This window comes from Phodopus roborovskii, unplaced genomic scaffold (assembly GCF_943737965.1).
Source record: "Phodopus roborovskii unplaced genomic scaffold, PHOROB, whole genome shotgun sequence".
Classification (NCBI taxonomy): domain Eukaryota; kingdom Metazoa; phylum Chordata; class Mammalia; order Rodentia; family Cricetidae; genus Phodopus; species Phodopus roborovskii.
This window is the reverse complement of record NW_026126482.1, coordinates 25,366,765-25,387,229: the sequence shown is the minus strand read 5'-3', so window position 1 is coordinate 25,387,229 and position 20,465 is coordinate 25,366,765. Positions and strand designations below refer to the sequence as shown.

The following is a 20,465-nucleotide window of genomic DNA, read 5'->3' as shown; positions in this document are numbered from 1 at the left end:
AGGAACTTAAAGGTGCTTCAGAATTGTCCCCATATACTCTTGTTGAGAAAATGACTGACTTGTGTCCCATGTTTGTCTCTATAATTCCATTTTTATCCTTATAAAGTGACCAGCCAGTTCTCTCCTGTCTTCTCTGTGACTGTGCTTTTTAAATGAAAGCCCATTTGGGGTTCTCCACACCTCTGTTGGTTTTCTTTTTTTATGCTTTGAGTAGATTAAATAGAAACTTAATTCTCCAATCTAGAACTGCACAAAAGTTTTACTTAGAGAATCATCACTGTTTGTGCCCTGCCCACTTTCACAATCCATTACCCACTCTCTTGTTAATCCTTTGTTTCTGCCCACCCCCCTTGGCCAGAACATTATTCAGTGTCTGGTTTATTCTTCAGTTATTCATTTACCTGTGCATGAGGACTGCGTGTCTTTGCATCCCTCCTGCATCTTACAGGAAAGGCTGCATTTTCTCCTTTGTACTTGGCCTTTTACTATTTGTACTTGGCAATCTTTTCTAGCGGTTAGGAAGTTTAGTTAACAACTTCACTCAGCATAAAATCACCTGGGAAGAGTATCTCAGTGAGTGAGGGATTTTTCAGGGTTAAGTTGGGCTGTGAAGATGTTTGTTTATGTTAATTAATGTAGTGAGGACCCAGCCTAATAGTGGGCAGCATCATTCCTTAGGCTTGAGTCCTGAAGTGTATGAATTGTACACAAGGTGGGTTATTTTCAAAACTCATGGGTCTTACTTAAGCCCCAGGGCAGTGGGATCTTCTGAAAAGACTTGATGAGCATTTAGAGGAGTCCTCAGTATGGGACTTTCTTGGTTTTGGATCACAGCTAGAGCTCCTGTTTTGTCCAGGAGGTGTGGCATCTGACTGGAGATTTCCCCAAGTTCTGTTTTACATATGTTTAGTCTTTGCAGGTGGGGTGGGGTGATGGAATGAGTCTTTCTGTGATGTTCAGCAGACATTCTGGCTTGGTCAGCTACTGGGCTTGCACTTTTATCTTGCTCTCTGTGCTAAGCTGTCACTCATGCTTAGCTTTGCTCTTAGTGTGCTGGGAAGGCAGGCATTTTAGTGAACTTTTGCCTGTTTTGCTGGTTTCATGCTATTTTGTAGAGTTTTACTTAGTAATTCCCATCTACTTTGTTACTTTCTTTGTATCTTTAGCAGTTTCCTTTTTTTTTTTTTTTTTGTATGAAGATTGTTCTAATCATCCAATATAACATTACTAGAACTGACAACTCTTTAGTAAAACATTGTCTTCCATGAGATTGAGGCTTAAACAATGATGGCTATTTGCTCATTTCTCTCTCTGTTTTTTTTATTTGTTCGTTTGTTTGTTTGAGACAGGGTTTCTCTGTGTAACCCTGGTTGTCCTGGGACTTGCTCTGGAGACCAAGCTGACCTTGAACTCACAGAGATCTACCTGCCCCTGCCTCCCTAGTGCTGGGATTAAAGGTTTGCACCACCACCACCTGGCTTTATTTCTCTTTCATAACTCATTTTCCTCAAAGGTAAAGTTGATCTGCTATGTCACCACACTTGGTGTGTGTGCGCGTGCGTGCGTGCGTGCGTGCGTGCGTGCGTGTGTGTGTGTGTGTGTGTGTGTGTGTGTGTGTGTGTGTAGGGAAGGTGTATGCCTGTGTCTGTACATGTGTATGCACACACAGGCCAGGGGTGGATATCAAATGACTTCCTCTATTATTCCTAGCTTTTGAGGACATGGTCTTTGAGACATGGTCTTTCATTGAATTTGAAGCTTACTGCCTTGGTTAGCCTGGTTGCCCAGTGAGCTCCAGAGAGCTTCCTGTTTCTGCCTCCCCAGCACTGGGATCACAGTTTGTATGTCATTGTGCCTGGATTTTCATGTGGTTGTTAGGTATTGAATTATGTTCTCATGGTTATGTGTCAAACACTTACTTACCAAGGCATCTCTCATCAATCCCAGATACTCTATTTTCTTGGGAAAAAAGCACATAATTAATGACAGCTGTGTGGTAGTACTAATGAAAATTTATTTAGTTGTTATACTGTACCATGTACCCTGTATTTTCATATATTACTTTCCATATAAAGCTGTGAATTCAACATGATCCCATTTTATATATCATGAGTTGAGGCTTAACTATCCTTTAATTTGCCCCTTTTAGTATATAGTAAGTGGCAGAAATTTATGTGAAGCCCTGAAATGGGTTTTAGAAATAGAATATTAAAACTCAGCAGGCTTCCTGTCTTCATAGACATTCTAGGATTTAATTCTTAAACTGTTCTTTCTTATTTAGTCTTAGATCACATTGGGAAGATCCTGTGGGACATGTAGGGATACGATTTTAGAATCTAAAGCTTGGCATTTTTGCTAACATTGAGGATAATGTCTCTTGTAAGGAAATGACTGTAAATTCAGGCAAATGTAAAACAGATCAGCAAATATCTGAGCAGTGTCTTTAATTCCCTAGGGGCCCTCTATATTGGGTAGGTAGCTCAGAGCTTGGCTAGTTAGCACAAAGCGTTGTTAATTTCAATGTGCATATTAATTATAAAATTTAATTATTTAAAAATTTTAATGTATTTTTTTTTGTTAAGTTATAATTCTTATCCCCAGAATTTCTTTGCTGTTTGACAGAGATGGAAGAGGACCTCTCTTTCCTTTTCTTCTTCTTCTTTTTAAAAACACATTTCATTATTCTTTTTGGTTTACAGTTATTTGCTAGTGTGAAGGATGGAGAGAGCTTGCAGCTCTTTGAAGAAAGTTCTCGCTCTGCTCACAAGCAGGAGACTCACACCATGGAGGCAGTGAAGCTTGTGGAGTTTGACCTTAAGCAAGTGCTCACAAGGTTGATGACACATCTTTTTGGAGATGGTAGGTACTCAGATACCTTTGCAAGGCGTAATAGTTCAAAAGTTATTAGCACTGTACAGCAGATTGTTGAGGCTGGTTGTATCTAAGATTTTTTGTTGTTAATTTGGTTCTGTCTAAGTTATACGTGGATGGGTGGTAGCCTGTGGACCTCTTGGTTTCAACTTGAAGTATAGAAGGTATAGATAGAAATTATCTAGAGAAGGAGCAGTGTTGGTAGAGACTAGTTTGTTACAGTGGAAAGAGTCTGGTTAGCCTGGTTTTGTTTCTATATTATTACATCACATGAACAAGATTCTTCCCAATTTTGAGTATCACATGGCACAATCCTACATTTGATATACTGACTATTATTGTCAATAGCAGAGATATTAACACGAGTCTATAGGAAAAATAATATTGTTCAGATTTTAGCTCTCACTTTATATACTTGTTTCAAATGTTGCTCCAAGGGGGAAAATATTGTTGATGCTTCCTTCAGTGTGAGCCACACTCCCCACCCCCAGCTGGATCTCAGAGCTCACTGATCTTGGTTGACGTCTCTGCTTTCATCCTCTAGACTCCCCTATTTACACTTGGACTCAAGTGTATGTTTAAAATGAGTCCTGTTGTAATTTAGTAAGGCTCTGCTGCTCTGTTTTAATAAGGTTGGTAGGAATATCTTTATTTCCATATCATCAGATGCATAATTCATATAACATTTAAGAAGCCACTAACTAGCCCTCTACATTCTTTATATGGCTTATATTATTTAAATTTGCACATTGATGTCAGACTTGCACTTTTCTAGGCTGTAAGGAATACTAATGGGAGGGTGTGGGAAACTGCCTTCATCTGTGTTCAAGATGTTTTATTTTGTAAAAGTATGAAGTAAAATATGACAAAATGTTATGATTTGATGAAATAGAATAATGGGTGCATGGATGGTTGCTATTTTCTATTCCTTTCTCCAGACTTGAAGCATTTCATATTAAATGGTATAATCTGAAGCAGATTTTAGTTCAGGATTGTTGATGTGAAAATCCCATTATAGCTAGCCCCTCTTTACTTCTACAATAAAGGAATTGTGGTATTTTTACCAGTAGTACAATCTATTTAACACTGAAATGTAGGGAGATAGACTATATTGTTCAGACACTTAAGAAGCAGGGTAGAAAAGAGTGGATCCCAGTGTTAAGAAGAAATGTTCTGCCTCGCAGTTTCACACAGCATGCCAGGATTTCATCTGCATTTATTCATTTGTCAAATTATGTACAAAAAAAATTTGCCTTCCTTATCATGCTTTTTTTTGCATATTTCTGTAAGCAAATAATTGCAATTGCTGTTTGTGAGATTTTATGAACTTGATTTCTACTATGCTGTAGCCATCACAGTGTGGCATAATGTAGACATGATCCTGTCTTGAAGGGGTCATGCAACATTATCTATGAGTACTCAGAAGAGGTGCCTTATCCAGGATGGAGGAAGTACTCAGGAGGGCACCTGGTACAGAGGATGAGGGACAATTAGCAAAATATACCTTACAAGTGCAAATATTAAATTTAGTATAAATATGAAAACACTAAGGAAGAGATATAAAATTAAGGCACTAAATACAGATCAGCTGTGAGGATGGAGGAGCATAATCAGAGAGCCAGGCTCATTTTGTTTTGGTGGCAGCTATGGAATGGGGTCCTTGTATGGCCTGGCCGTCACGTTGGTGCTCAGTGTAGCTTTGCACCCTCTGCAGCAATTGGCATGTACCTTTGTAAGATATCTTTGTCCCCCACTGGCGGCTCAGCATGTACGTATGCTCAGGGTCCATCCTAACAACCTGATCTTCATCCCCAGGGCCCACATGGTGGATGGACAGAGCTGGTTCTCTCAAGTTGTCTTCTCATTTCCACGTCATAGTCATCTTGTGCCTGTTGTCGAATGAATGAATGAATGAATGAATGAATGAATGAGTATCTTGTCTAGATTCCATGGAAACCAAGGATGTATATTTCTGCGAATCTGGTCTTGAACTTGCCTTTGTATTAGTATTTTTAATATTTGTATCTGCATGTCTTTCAAAACCACACATTGAGGTGAAATTTCATTATTCAAGATTGCTTCTGTAACACATTTGTCTGTTTGCTAGCCTGTGATGCCTGCCTTGATGTGGAGCAAAAGCTCATGCCTAGGTATAGGAATTTTGAATTTCAAAACAGCAGTAAGATAGTGTCCCATTATCAGGATATGTTTGTTTGTTGATTTTTATAGTCTTATTTACTTTTTCAAATCATATTTTATATATTTTATAACACACCAGTATTGCTGTTTTTCTGTTTGTTTTGATTTGCTTTTTTTTTTCTTTATTTTTTTATTTTGAGATAGAATCTCACTGTGTATTTCTGATTGGCCTGAAACTTAACTCTGTATACCAGATTAGCTTCTAACTTAGAGATCTGCCTGCCTCTGCCTCCTGAGTCCTGAGATTAAAGATATGTAAGCTACCATGCCTAGCCAGTATGTTTGGTTTTATTCATTTTCAAACTCATTTTTATTTGTAATGTCTGCTTCACAAAGGTATATAGAATAGCACTAAAGTTAAAAAAAAAAAAATGGTGTCTTCTTGGAGAGAACTGTTGATGTAAAGTGAAGTCTGAAAGGAACCTGGCATGTGTCTTAGAACATTTGAATGAGTACCATCAAGCTGAGAGTCATGTAGCCCAGAGGACAGTGAGAGTGGTCACACAGCCACAGAGAGGGTGGCTGCAGTCCCACCTGACATGGAGCACTTGCAGAAGGAATTGTTCTTTCCTGCTGCCAGGGGTAGCTCAAGAATTTGGATAGCTGAGGGTCAAAGTTACCTAGGGCCACATAAGTAAGAACCTTCCAGAAAAGATTAAAAGGAGAAGCATGTGAATAAATCAGAGATATTAATCATTTTAATATTATTTCTGAGATTGAGACAATAAAATATATGATGTTAAAAAAAAATAGTCAGACAATCTAACTAGAGTGGGCCTTTCCTGTCTGCCTTCTGGCTTTTTCCTCTCCCTCTTGTGCTGGGCCAGCATGTCACATAGCCTCTATTTGCTACATATTCAATTACATTTTGGGTACCAAAGGACACGTAAAAACCTAAGCTTCGTTCTTTCTATATTTAATTAATGGCTATAGTTTGTCAGCTTCAGACATACTCCTCAAGACTCTTTTTATATTTGTTTATGTAGCCGATTCTCCTCACTTATTATTATCGGATTCCTTTGTACTTGAAAAGCAAAATTAAAAATTAGAACACGTCCTGTCCTTGTGACAGTTTGTTGTTATTATCGCAGTTTTAGGTTCAGCTTTTCTCCATTTCCAGATGTGGTTTATTATTTTCCGTGAGCATTTTAATTGTACCAGCATCCTGAGGCCATTGTAAGAGAGGTTATTACTTTAGAATTAGAAAGAACTAAAATAATGCTTTAGACTATTTTTATGCTCATGGAATTCATCATTGTTTTCCACATCTCTATTGCTTTCTGTATATTTTGTACCCTGCTTAGTAATCATTTCTTTTATAACATCTAAGATAGGGGTTTAGGATTCCTAGAAGTTTAATTTCTTTTTGTATCCTTTGGTGTTTACAGCCTTTTTCCAGAGCATTGTCTGGCATATATTGGTGTTTCCCGGTAGAGTACATTTCTCCCTCGTGGTGCAGTTTAGTTGAATATGTCAAGGGAGAGAGGGCCTCTGCTGCTGTCTTGCTGACCTAGTCCCTACAGGGGAGCACGCTTCTTTCTGGTGTGGCCTCTGAAACACATCTCCAAAGATATTATACAAGGGGCCTTTAGCCAGCAGTGCCTCAGGAGACAACTGTGGCTATCAGGAACTCCCTTGCCTGAGGACATCCCTTCCTGTGTCCAGAGCCTGAGTCTGGCAGGAGTGTCTTCCATGATGCTGTTGTGATGGTCATTGCTACCTCTGCAAATGCAAGGCTTTGTGAGGCTGACAGCAGGTTGTTTTCCTCCTCTTACATTTAACTTCCTCCTTACCATGTTGCCCTTCCACAGGCTGATCCCCCCTGCCCCAACCTGCTCGACAGTTAGACCTGATTGTAGACCCATTCAGCCAAAACCGTCTAGGGCTCTGTGCTGTGAACTAATAGTAATAAAGACAGAGTGCCTTGAACATTTTGTTTTGTTTTCTCTATCCATAAATCCCTGTTAGTATAAATGAAGCGAGAGTGATTGAGACTATTAGATTTGTATGGGTTCTACTTTGTTTCTAAAATTGAATTTAGTGTAAACTACTTTAATCATTTCACATTCATAGTCTTTAAACTGCTGTTTTCTGCTGACTCTTATGGTCCAATTGGAGAGGGTTGTATCTTTACTTTTCTATTGCTGTGATGATATAGCCTGACCAAAATCAACTCAATGAAGAGTTAATTTTGGCTTATGGTTTGAGAGCACTGGATGTCCATAATGGCAGGGAGCATGGTGGCAAGAGCAGGAAGCTGAGAGTTCACATCTCAGCCACACACAGGGACCAGGGAACAAGAACAGGAAGCTGAGTGAGCCTATTAACGTTCAAAGTCTGCACTCAGTTATGAATGATCTCCAGCGAAGACTGAACTGAAAGATCTCATAACCTCCCTACACAGTGCTCTCAGTTAGACACTGAATGCATGAGTATATGGTAGTGTTTCTCAACATTCCTAACACTGCAACCCTATAACACAGTTCCTCATGTTGTGGTGACCCACCCCCAACCGTAAAGTCACTTTGTTGTTACTTCATAACTGTAATTTTGTCACTGTGATGAGTCATGATGGAAATATCTGTTATGATCCCTGTGAAAGGGTCATTTAACCTCCAAAGCGGTCACAGGTTGAGAACTGCTGGCCTATGGTGATGCATTTCTCATCCATACCATTACCATTGTTTTCAGAACATTCCAAGACAGTGAAGTAGCAAATCACTCTTTGCATCCAGCAGTGTTCAGTTGACTTTTTTCGTTGTAGCTTGGTTGTAATCCACAGCAAGATGTATTTAAAAACTAAAACTGTCTAGTGCATTTAGCCTTTTTGAAGCTTTGGATGTGAACTGCTTTGCCTTTTGCCAGCAGAGTGCTCAGTGGAAATAGGACATCACCATGGGAATCAGAGAGCAACATTCAGATATTTCCTATCACTTCCTTCCTTTGGGACTCTAGTTATAAGTGCTTTCTCCTTTGGAATTTCTCCTTTCTGTCTTTGCCTGCTTTAGTTCTTTGGTTTCATGTTGCATACACCTTGTTACCATACCTTCAGGTTTAACACTTTTTTTCTGAAGGGTCAACTTTGCTACTAATCCTGTCTCCTACCCCCCCCCCCCTTTTTAATCACTCATTGATGAGCATTTTCTGAATTATTTTCCCAGTGTCTACTTAACTTACCCAGTTTTTTGCTTTAGCTTTTTGGACGTATTGAAGATCGCTATAATATTTGTTTTGATGTCTTTGTTTTCTAATTCCGTCACTTGTCATTTCTTATTAAGTTGCTATTGATTTTTCCCTAAGTGTGTTTTTATTCTTTGAGTTCCTGGTAATTATCTATGTGATACCAGCATTGCTTATTTCACCTTGTGATGCAGTGGGTAATTCTGTATCTAACCAGTGCCTATAAGCTTTGTTTGGTAATACTCAGAAACACTTTGATCCTTTTATGATCTTCTTTTTACTCTTTCTTAGGCAGGACTGGAATAGTATTTGTAATATGACCCTTTTCCCCCAACTCTGATGCAGGGACTTCTGAGTTGTCTGAATGATAACCAGTGTATTATGGGTCTTTCTATTTGGTTGCTGGGAACTGACACCATTCTTGATCCTGTGGGAGCATCATTCCCTGTAACCCTTTTGCGTAGGTCAGTTTCTGTCTGCAGACGGGTTCTTCAAGGTGCACACAGTGATTAGCATTCCACTGAGGGTGATCTTTTGTAGTTGTCTAGAGCTTGTTCATTATGTGTCTGTCTTTCCCTCTACACTCTCCCCCCATGCACTACAGCCTCTCTAAGTTTTCCATACTCCCAGATCTGTCTCTAACTCAGAATTAATGCTGTGCTATTTCTGCTTTCTGCCTTCTTCCTGCAGAAGAATTAGGTCTCGTCCCTCAGAGATAAGTTCCTGGTTCCCTGATGCCAAGTGTTGTGAATGGCATTATTTTGTTCATGTTTGCTCTGCATGTGCATGGATTGTGTACCTGTGGATTTAACATTCTGTGGGCCAAACTATTTTTTTTTTTTTTTTTTTTTTTTTGGTACAGATATTTTCTTCTTGGAATTATTTCAATGTTTTTCTTTTTGTTATTCTTCTCTAAACAGTCCCTTAACAATGGTTGTCAGTACTTAAATGCTTTCATCACAGTGATCTAGAACATGGTTTAAGAACCTGTTGATCTACTGGTGGAGATGTGAAAGGGATCCAGTTTCTAGCCTTATCTAAACCTACAGCTTTTCTGAGTCACAGCTCCAGGCTGCATTTGGGTGGTAGTGTTTTCATCCTTCTGTACCAGCAAATTTTATCACTGAGGAAGATTTTTGCACTCCCCAGTCCAAAGCTAGCAGTGTGCCATCTGCAGAGGCCAAGCTCATAGCTCTTCCTGGTGTGGACCTGGATCCAGGCAGAGCTTGGCCTGACCTCTCACAGAGTGTCATTACTCTTTTGTTTCTGGCCATTGGAGATGTTTCTCTTGTGTCTGAATTTAGTCTGTGCTGTTTCTTTTCTTCCCTTAATTTTCGTTTTATGTTACGCTTTCATGATAGGTAGAACAAGGGTCTACAGTCTTGGTCTGTAAGGCCCTTTGGATGGGGGCAGAGCTAATGCCATTTTTTGTTATCTGCTCTAGTAAATACTAGACAATTGCTTTTTATCTTGGGCTGGAAACTTAACTTCATATTGGTATAAGCCTTTCCTTGGCCTGTAAAATGGGAATAATAAGTGCTGTGTTTGGAGGTTGCTAGGCTTCTATAGTGTAGTAGTCAGAGAGAGAAGGCATGTGAGATGATACATACACTGGGCCTAATATGTATGAACTGGGCAACAAATGCCATTCACCTTTTGGACACACGATTTAGAAATATTCATTTCATGGTTTGTAAGGAGATGCAGGATTCTGGGGCTTTATTTCCATGGCCTTCATTTAAAACTACCCATGGGGTCTACTAAGGCCAGGTCCTATGTTGTGCTCTGTGCATGCTTTTCATACTCAATGGTCACAAAACCATCATTTAGCTGAGCGGAGGCACCAAGATGTTACCAGGAACTCATAGCTCTCTGGTAGCTCTTGACAGTTATGATGCCCACCTGTAGTCTTTGCATTCTGGAGTGAAGTTGATTACTTTTTAGCCTGCATGGTAGAGGACTACTAGGACTCTAAGGACCTGTGATTACCTCAAAGTAAGGGGCTGTTAGGCTCTTCCTTCTGCTGCTTAATAAACAGCGTTGGAGAATGAACCATCTGTCCTAGTACCTCTGACTACATACTCAGTATTCAAACTGCTGGTGGCCATTTCTGTCTTCATGATGAGGTGGATGAATGGATTCATCTTAAAGATCCTAGCCCCAATGTAAAGGAATCCTATGAAGAGGACTCCCAGGGAAATTAACTTAAATGCCAGTTACTAGCATGAAGTAGACTTAACAGCTATGGGGTCAGCCACACCATCTCCAGTGGTGGGGAATTTGCTAGACTTTAGTTTTCATTGTTATTCTGTGCATATATTAGTAGAAGGATCCCTGTGCTGACACAGCAGTAACTTGTGGTGTGTGCTTGGAGAGATCTACACCAAAGGACTTTATGACACGTGGTGGTTGCACTCTTCAACATTGGACTTCCTGTCAAGAGGCTGTGTGAATGTGGAGGGTGCATGTGGAATATTAAATATTCCCCACAGTGGGGGCATTGACCCCTTTGTGAGCCCCTAGTTGGGAATGAAGGATATGCCACAAATGAGTTTTTGTTGCTTTGGAAATGGAATTCACACTCATGATCCCACAAGGATGCTTCAGAGATTAAATGTTCCTCCTCTTCCTCATAACCACTAGCAACAGAGTTGCTAATTCTGGAAGACAGTCTTCCTTTGCTAGGAGAGAGATAAGGGCTGCATGCAGATAGCACACTCTGAAAGGCAGCAGGAACCTGGGGATCCTGTTCACATTGGCTGTATCTCTTGCCTCAGATGGGTCAGCCTGGTGGTCTTTTATTAGCAATTCCCCGGGTCTTCATCTGTGCCTGAACTCCAATTTGACACTACCACTAATTAATTGTCTTTCTTGGTTTCTATGAAAAGCATTGAGATAATGTTAATGTAAAATATTATGTAACATCATTAGAGAACAAGGAGGCAATAGTTATTCTTGTTATAGAAGCAATTATTCTTGGGCCCAGTAGCGTTGCTCTGAATAGCAAAACATTGTGTATGTTCCAATCACATATCAGTCAGGAACTTCTGTGAACATGAGATGGCCACGTACAATGCTTTGGAGGGATGAGGAAGGAAATGAGTGTGTCCTCTGCCTGCATGCAGAGAGGCCTTCAGACATACCCGATGAGAAGCAGCATGGTGTGGGGCGTTGTGGCTAGGATTCTGTTTTTCATTTAGGGAAAGGAAAATTGAAATGGTTATTTGTGTTTTGCTTATACCTGGTAATTAAAGGAAATTATAAGTTTATGTAAGGGAGCAGGAGAGCAAAGGTATTGCGGTAAATAAGGATCAGGATAAACAAATAGGCCGAATAGATGTTTATTCAGGGAGAAATAACTTACAACCTAGACAGATGAACACCAGGAAATTCAACTCGATCCTCTCCTGTCCGAGTCAAGCCAGCAAGAGAGAGCGCCTTCCTGGCCCCCTCCGACCTCCTTCCTCAGATCACCTCCGCCCATCGCTCCACCCCCCAATGGGCGTGGTCAGTGCTACAGAAGGACTATCTCACTACACAAAGGAGACAGACAGAGACAGGGACATTTTAAGAAGGCACCTCACTGAAGGCCTGCTGTGTAGTTCGATTTATCCTGCTAGAGTGTTCTGATTCTCAGTCTCGTCAATGTATTAAGAGATTTTTTTTTTTAAAGGAAAATTGTTAAAGCAGAAGTCTGCTTAGAAGTCTTAAAAGCATGGCCTGCTTGTTCATTATTGCATACTGTGGTCAAGGACTGGAATTTCTAGGAAGTAAGGGGGGGTGGGTGAGTTTCCAGGTGCCTTTTCCAGTGGTGTTGAGTTATTTCCCTAGCTACACTGTGGTTTTCTGTCATACTGCCAATTTAAAAAAAAAAAAAAATGTTTTCATTTACATCTATTTACTTGTTTGGAAGTATATGTGTATATCACAGTGCATACATGCAGATCAGAGGACAACTTGAAGGTGTGTGATCTACTTCCATTACGGGGTCCTGGGGATCAAACCAGCCCAGTGCCACATTTTTGGGAGCTTATTTCCAGGCAGAGTACATCCTCTGTCTTTGTTCTGTCCTCCTTCCTTCACTCTGATGGACATCTGCTTCATGCTATTCAGAAAGCAACCAGAGCTGGTGCTTTAAATTGCTACATTTTACTGTTTATACCTTGGTACCACCTGAGCAAAGACTTATTGAAAAATTAATGCCACACACAGTGATTAATGTCATGTGTGTAGTCAGCTTTAAAAATTATTCACTTCCATGGAGGGTGTGCTTTTGTTTGGACTGCCTTTCACATTTGCATTCTACTGCCTATGGAAGGGGTTCTTACGGCAGAGTCCTATTTTAAATATGAAGGGTCTAGGAGCCAGCAGGAGAATCTGCTTAGCCTTTACTGGGGGAGTTGAATATTGCAATTATTTATTAAGTGTGGAAGTGTGAGATCTGTTGTGAAGGTGAAAGGGAGATGGATTATAAAGACCATTGTACTGATCCTCAGTGCACCCATCAAAGTGCTAGAAACTGGAGCTTTGTATGGGAGGCAAAGGAAGACGGGAAGTGCTGCACCCACCCCTGGTCTACATCTCCAGTTGGTCTTGGTAAGGATATAGCAGTTGGGAGAGTGATTCCTGGGTGGGTGGCAGTAGTTCCCTCTTTTCTGTGGCAGTGGGGTAGATAATGTGTGTGGCCGCTCAGAGGTAAGAGAGAACTGGAGTTCTTATCGTCCTCTCCCCATTGGCTCATATCACTGCCAAAAGGAATTCCGACTCACAGTTTCATAGGTACCCACCTCAAGGGTTCTTCTAACTCTGCATCCACCAATCCATGTAGTTTGTGTCTACATCTAACCAGAGGAGCTTGTATCCTGAGAGGACTAGGTCTCCCCGCTGCCAATGGGAAGTCCTTTCATCATCCTCTGTTGTCTTCATACAGCATGGAGATAAGGCAGCTGGACCCACAAGGGTGAGTTAAGCTTCCTTAGAAATTGGAAGCTTAAACTCAAGTCAGCATTTATTATGGTCCTTCTCTAGTTGGCTCTAGGCTGGAAGTTTAGGGTGTAATTTTGGACAACTGCCTTTATGTACAGAAGTCTGAAGCTTATTTGAAAACACCTGTGGTTTATTTACAAATGTAAACTATGATGTCTTTTTGCCAAGAGAAGAGACAGAAGAAAGAGAAAAAACAAAACAAATAAACAAAAAACTGGGCATGATTTTGCAGTAGCTATATTGTAATACAGGTTAATTTCCATCAAACACCCCAAGTAAAAGATTAGGGAGTAAGGTCTATGTGATTTGGTCATTAGCCCTAAGTTTGTCATTTTTTAGTAAATATTTTTACTTCTGATACTTGATATGTGAAATAAGCCATAATTTCAGCTATTAGTTAATATTGTGTTGTTAATATAGAAACCATGGCAAGATGTTTTTAAAACCACGTTTAATACAAAAATGTTGAAGTCATAAGAAAAGCAAAGCAAAGTATATTTTGGTGCTGATACTGAAGTATTCAATAAATCATTTAACAAACAATCTTAAAAGTGAGCGACAAAAACCAAGAAGAAAATATGTTTCAGTGTTAATATCTAGGTTTTCTATAAATGATTCTGTTAGCAGTGTTTTAAAAATAACACTTCATGTGTCAAAATAACAAGTTTAAATTGTTCAACTATATAAGAGAATATGGCATATTTTTGCCAATATTATATATGAACTAATACCATGCAATTTTATAATTACTGCTTTGGTTTGAAATAGAGCCACAGCCTGCTCAGAAGTGGGGTTTGGAAGATTGACACCATTTTTTATGCAAAGAAGGTGAACATAGCAACCAAGGAAGTGCTCAGAGCTGGTGGAGCAGAAGAGATGGAGGATGTGGGCTCTGTATTCTCAGCAAGGTCAGAGGGACTTTGCAAGGATCTGAGGTAGTGAATGCATTCAAGTCCTCCTGATGTACAGCCATACCGTCTTCGAAAGTTTCTCTTGGGCCCCACAGTCTCAGCCATGCAGATTACTTGCATTCATATTTGTGAGCTTTGGAAGGTTTGGCTGGCATTCCTGCCTGGGTGTGCTTTGCTCTAAACAAGCTTCAGTGTGCAGCAGTCTCCTTCATTTCTGATGAAAGAGACACCTGTAGGGTGACTGACGAAAAGAACCTGAAGGTCATGGGATCATGGTGGCTAGGGTCTTCAGCCTAAGAGAGCAAGAGAAGATGCAAAGTGCTGGGAAGGCCTTACAAATGTTTTCGCTGTTGCAGGAATTTTCAACAACTTTCCTTATAGTTGTAGAAGAAATGATAAAACTAGAGCCTTGCAGTGAGAAGAGGTCCTGGAGGCAAGAGATCTTAGGCCTCAATCCTTGCCGTGGTGCCACTACCCATGCCACACAGCCAAGCAAGCCTCTGTCTCCACACCTAAGCCCCTGCCCCCTTGAGGCCCTTTTGCCCCGGGACTCCAGGATGCCCTGGCTATTATATTGAATGCTTACTGATGCCTTAAAGCTTTTGTCTCAGATCAGTAGGAGCCCATGACATTTGAAGTGTGAAATTCCCAGAGTATAGCCACACCTATGTTAAAGAATCTGCAAGACTAACTAGAAGTCCTTGAACCTGGAGAGCTGGAATACTGCAATCTAGAACCAAAGTGCATTGGGCCATCTTCAGCCCCTTTAGAAGATAGATATGATGTCCAGCTGTGTGTCTACCCAACTCCCTTTGACTGTCATGTAAAATCCTTTGAGAGGTATTAACTTTATAGATCAGTGGATTCCATCAAACCCAAAGAGTCATCAGATAGAGTCTGAAACCTGTAGTGGAGATTTCTATACTTTGCTGTAACTGCCTACCTGATGCCTACACTAGTGTCTTTAAAAAGTGCCTTGATGCAGGCTTTCTTTCTTTCTTTCTTTCTTTTTTTTTTTTTCCTGTAATTACAGAAATACCATGAAATTGTACTACTATAGATCACGGTATTGGAATTCTGGGGCTGTGGTCACTCTTATTTGGCCTAAGACTAAACTCTTCTCTTTCTCCTTTTGAGGTGAAAGCTGCACTTTGCATTGCCAAGTCTGTAAATGGGACATTAGTGAGCCTGCTCAAAACAGTTTTTTTTTTTTTTTTAAAGGTCATAGAATGTAATTGATTTGTGTAGAATCCTCTTAACATGTTATAGGCCCTTAGATAATAATTATATGGTAATGATCATAATGTAAACCCTCAGTGGTGTTTTTGGTAGAATTCAATCCAACTATAAAAAAAAACATGTACACCTATCTTGTTTTCATCGACTGCTTTCATTACACGACCTGTCCCTGTCTGCTAGGAGTTATATGGGCCACAAAATGCTTTTGTTTTCTTGTACACCTACCAATAGCTTTCTGTCCAGAGGCATCGCACACTTCTCATTTGCTATCGGAATGGCCTCTGGGACTTTTAATAGAAATATTTCTAGGGATTGTTGGGCTTGTCCAGGGGCAGGTACACAGGTGTACACAGCCCTTCCTGGAGTATAGCTGAAGATAACCAGTTGCTGGCACATGCAGCTTCTCAACATTTCTGGCCATAGCAGGTGACTTGCAGACATTTCTCCAGTGGCCCAGAGCAGGGAGCCTGGCCTTCTCCATTAGAAAGAGGCTGGCTGGATCTATTCAGCACTAGAAATGAGTGCCCATTGCTACATGCAGCAGTGTGAACAAATCTTAGACTGACATGGCAACAGAGGAGTACATTCTGTGTGCTGGGGCGCTTATAAATCCTAGGGGGTGCAAATGCCATGGGAGTGATGGGAAATATTGTTAAGGAGGTGGGGATTCAGGATATAAGATTTTACTATTGTTATTATTTTTTAATACTGGGCTCGATCCCAGGGCCTCTCACATAGTAGATAAACACTCTTGCCAGTAAGCTACATCACCACACACTTAAAAAAAACTTTTTTGAAACAGGATCTTGCTAAGATGCCTACACTGACTTTGAACTTGATATCTTCCTGCTTTAGTCTCAGAAGTTGCTGAGATACAGATGTGTGTCTGTATTCCTGGCTTTTTCTTAAACTTGAATATGATTATAGATTCACACACACACACACACACACACACACACATATATGTCAATATCTGTCAGTTTGTGTATTTTCTACATGTATAGAAGAATGTTTTTCTATTATGCCATGTATATACCAGAAGAGGAAGTAAATTATCATTATTAACAAAAATTAGTCAGCATCACAGACAGCAGTTAACTAGAAAAAGAAATTTCATGTTGGACAGAACAACTGAAAACTTCACTTTCACAGAAAAGGCACCACGTCTCATGACTCTGCTTCTATGTGATTTTATTATTATTATTGTTTTAAAACAGAGTTGCACTATATAGCCTTAATCTGAAACTTACTGTGTAGGCCATGCTGGCCTGCCCCTGCCTCTGTCTCTTAAGTGCTGGGTTGACAATCTTGTGCCATCACAGCTGGCTTCTATCTTAAGTTTTGATTGATGGTCAGGGAATTACGTTTAAATTGTCAAGGTTAGGAATTTAGAGTAGAGCAGACCTGGGTTTGGCTTAGTTACCTGCACTAGTATGTGACTTTGGGCAAGGTCAACTCTCTGTTTGGTTTTCCTTCTCTGCAAAACAGGACTGCAGAGGTCTAGTGGGTGCTCAGAAGATGGAAGCAATTACTAGCACTTCCATTTTTTATTAAGTGTCTTGCTTTCTGTGGGGTTCAGAGTCAGATGGTCTTGAGCAAGAAAATAGAGTGTCTTAAATTCACTGGGGGTTGGTTTCTGTGGAATTGCCAGTAAGAGGAAGAGAAGGACCATCTCAGCAAGGGACAGGAACTCAGGTGAGTTGCGTTTCTTCCGTGTTCATGATAGGGCCATCAAGCCACCAAGGGACTTCCCATGTGCTCTCTGTGTTCAGGTCACCTCTGCTTGTCTCAGTCATCATTGTTTTGAGTTCATTAATCTTTTTCTTTGCTAAATAATGATATCATTGCTCAAAAGTACCACATTTCTGATTGATTATTGAAGATCAATTCTGACATTTAGAAGGTATTGCCTTTTGTTTGTTGATATATTAAAATCCACTTGCCATTTAATGTAGGAAAAATGTTTGATATTTTTAAATGTCTTGCTTAAATTTGAAAGACTTTGTTTTATTAACTTGTTAGCTGTTAATAATTTACAAAACCATCAACATGCACTTCTAGGAGAGTGAAAGTTGATCTCCTTTTTCTCAGCTAAACTTTGTGGTTTGTAAAAACAGAACTCTGGAACTGGGTGGGGGATCTTTAAGTTTGTTGATGTATTGCAGATGTCAGCCAGGGAACAGACTACATACTACACTAAGTTCTTCAGACTCCCAGCAGCAGGAATGGGGAGCTAGTAGAAATAGATCCATTGTGCCAGATCGAAGGGCAATTTTTGATAATAGGATTTGAAGAAGGCATAAATGTGTATTTTGAATCTACTTGCGTATAGATTAGGACCAGAGCATAGGGTTGGAAGTCATTCTGTAAGGACTGCTGCTCTGGATTAGTGTGCTATATGAGCTCTGTCTAGCAGATTTTTCTTTATGTTACCAGCTTACAAATAGTGACACGGAGACTTATTCATTATGAAACCTTGGCCTTAGCCTGGGCTTGTTTCTATTAGCTCTTATAACTTAATTAACCCATTTATATTAATGTACATTCTGCCATGTGGTGTACCTCATTTCTGAATATACTGTCCATTCTGCTTCTTCTGTGTCTGGCTGGAAACCCCTTTCTCTCTCCCACTATTCTCTCTGCCCGGAAGTCCCATCTATCTCTCCTGCCTACCTATTGGCTGTTCAGATTTCTGTCACATCAATCACAGCAATATATCTCCATAGTGTACAAATATCCCACAACAGCTCTGGGCTTAGTGAGAGCACTGAGCTGGCATCAGGCGTGATGGAATAGAAGTCAACAATTTCAGCATATAATCAGAAAGGAGCCTGTGCACAGCGAAGTGATTCACTTTGTTTTCTCTGCATGCCACCTTAGTGCTTTGCAGTTGAATTTAGGACACCCAACATTGTTATTTCACCACTGACGTAGACACTTGGAGGTCAGTCAATTGGAAGGCATAGTTTCTTTAACTCAAACATGCTGCTATCACTTACAGAAATCACCAGAGTATCCCACTTTTTCATGGTCTAGGCTTAATCCTGTCCCAACCATGTGATTACAGAGAACCAACAACTAACTGATTTTCTTTTAAGAGGGTCCTGGAATGCTGTAAGACTTTTTTGTTTTTGAAAAGATGTGCCCAGTTTTTCATGAGTTTTAGTATTTACTGTCTTGCCCCAGCATATTGCAAATGAGCTTGCTTGCTGTTTGATTTATTTAGAATGTTGTAATTGACGTAACTAGCTAAAAGACAAATTTGATGCCAAGTGAGGGTAGACTACCTCATGACTGTGTGTACCTTTCCTCTGGTTCTCTGCAGGGCTGGAGGTACGGTGGGTGGACTGCTATTTTCCCTTTACCCATCCTTCGTTCGAGCTGGAGATCAAGTTTGGTGGAGAATGGATTGAAGTCCTTGGCTGTGGAGTGATGGAGCAGCAGCTTGTCAATTCAGGTAGGGAAGAACTCCACACTGCCTTTATAGGTTTTGTAGAAGACCTCTCTATTCTCATTTGCATAATCACCTACAATTATTTCATTAGGGGCAGCATCACCCGCCTCTCCAAGAATGCCCAGGAGACCCATCTCTCATGCTGTGCTCGTCACTCCTCATTTTGCAAATGTGTCTTATCTTTGGAGATGCACCCTTGTCAGCTCTTGGCAGCTAGATTTGGATCTTAGGATTGTCTACTTGTTTAGGGGGTAGGGGAAGGTTTTGTAACTGGCCCAAAGGCATTTAGATATGTGTCACATGAGTGCATTTTGTCTTCCCAGCTATTCAAGAATAAAGCTAATATATAATCCTCTTTTGTTCTTATTGCATTCAGTTCAGTAACCAGAATTGAGGAGAGATTTGATAACTACACTATAGCACAGAATAAAACCACACAGGCCCATGTTACCTGCTTGCTCCCCACTGTCAGCAAAGGTATTACCATCAAGTGAAAGAAAGACATGTATCTAATTAAATTCTAACCAAACTTGAGAAAGCTCTTTGCAGCTCTTTTCTGGGGGGGGGGGCTGTTGCCTAATAAAAATGGTACCATTTAGACTTGATTTCAGAACTCTTCATTTTAAAAATGTGACTATATGAATTTAATTATAAAAGAATTTTTTTTTTTAGTGGCTAGGGATGTTGCTTAGTTTGTCAAGACTTGCCTAACATGCATAAAGCCCTGGATTTGATCCCAGGCACTACATAAACCTGGACATGGTGATGTAGGTCTGTAATCCCAGTACTCAGGAGGATCAGAAGTTCAAAGACATCCTCAGCCATGTAATTCAAGACCAGCTTGTGATAAACAAAACAGCCTCAAACACACCAAAATAAATATGTATATGTATATAGATACATTAGATACATATCGTTGAGTCTGAGTCTTTTTTTTTTTTTTTTTTTTTTTAGTTAATGTTGAGAGATTAGTCAGTGAAGTGCCAAATAGAGAGGAATTGATGTGGGCTTTTCTATGCTCTTGTCCTCCACAGTGTCCCCCACCCTCTGCATTTTGGCCCTAGAAAAAGTACGTTCGCCTGTGGTCTTAAAAGACAATTTTTGGCTTAGGTTGGGCGCAGAGCCCTCTGCTTCAGAGTAGATAAGAATAAGTCATTCTTTGTGACTAATACATTTGGACAGACTATGAATAAGAGCATGGTACTAGTTCATGATGAGGTGAGACAGGAGAAAGAAGGGGGCATGACTTTTGGAACTCTTGGGTAAGATGCTGAATGCCTGGTCCCTCTTCTTATTCTTGTTGCTGAGTGAGGCCTGCTTCACCGGATAGTAAATCACTAAAATGATGAATTTGAAAAAAGAAAGAATTCATTCCTAAGACATTACATGTGAGGAGGCAGAAGCCCCAGTCTCTAATCTGCCTCTGCAAGAATAGGGCTATAGAGTGTTTATGGGATGAAGAAGTGGGTGGTTGAGAAAGAGGGAAAGAGGATTAAAGATAGGTAGGGGAGAGTGAGCTGATCAGACTGCTGCCCATAATTTTGTACTCATGATTCTTCAAAAGATGCATATTCAGGAAATGCTGCTGTTTGGTTTTTCTGAAGGTTGAGTTTTGGATCTTTAAA

General features: G+C 40.3%; 1 protein-coding gene across 3 annotated transcripts in view; it reads left to right on the top strand.

Annotated features, from left to right (window-relative positions):
- Positions 1-20,465, top strand: part of Fars2 (phenylalanyl-tRNA synthetase 2, mitochondrial) — a 415,828-nt gene that overhangs the window by 111,001 nt on the left and 284,362 nt on the right. For 2 of the 3 annotated variants that reach the window (XM_051194440.1, XM_051194439.1), the window contains exons 3-4: positions 2,700-2,859; positions 18,712-18,843. In XM_051194440.1, coding sequence (XP_051050397.1) covers positions 2,700-2,859; positions 18,712-18,843 — 292 coding nt within the window. The remainder of the gene's footprint in view (positions 1-2,699; positions 2,860-18,711; positions 18,844-20,465) is intronic. The other variant, XM_051194441.1, reaches the window with a different exon arrangement.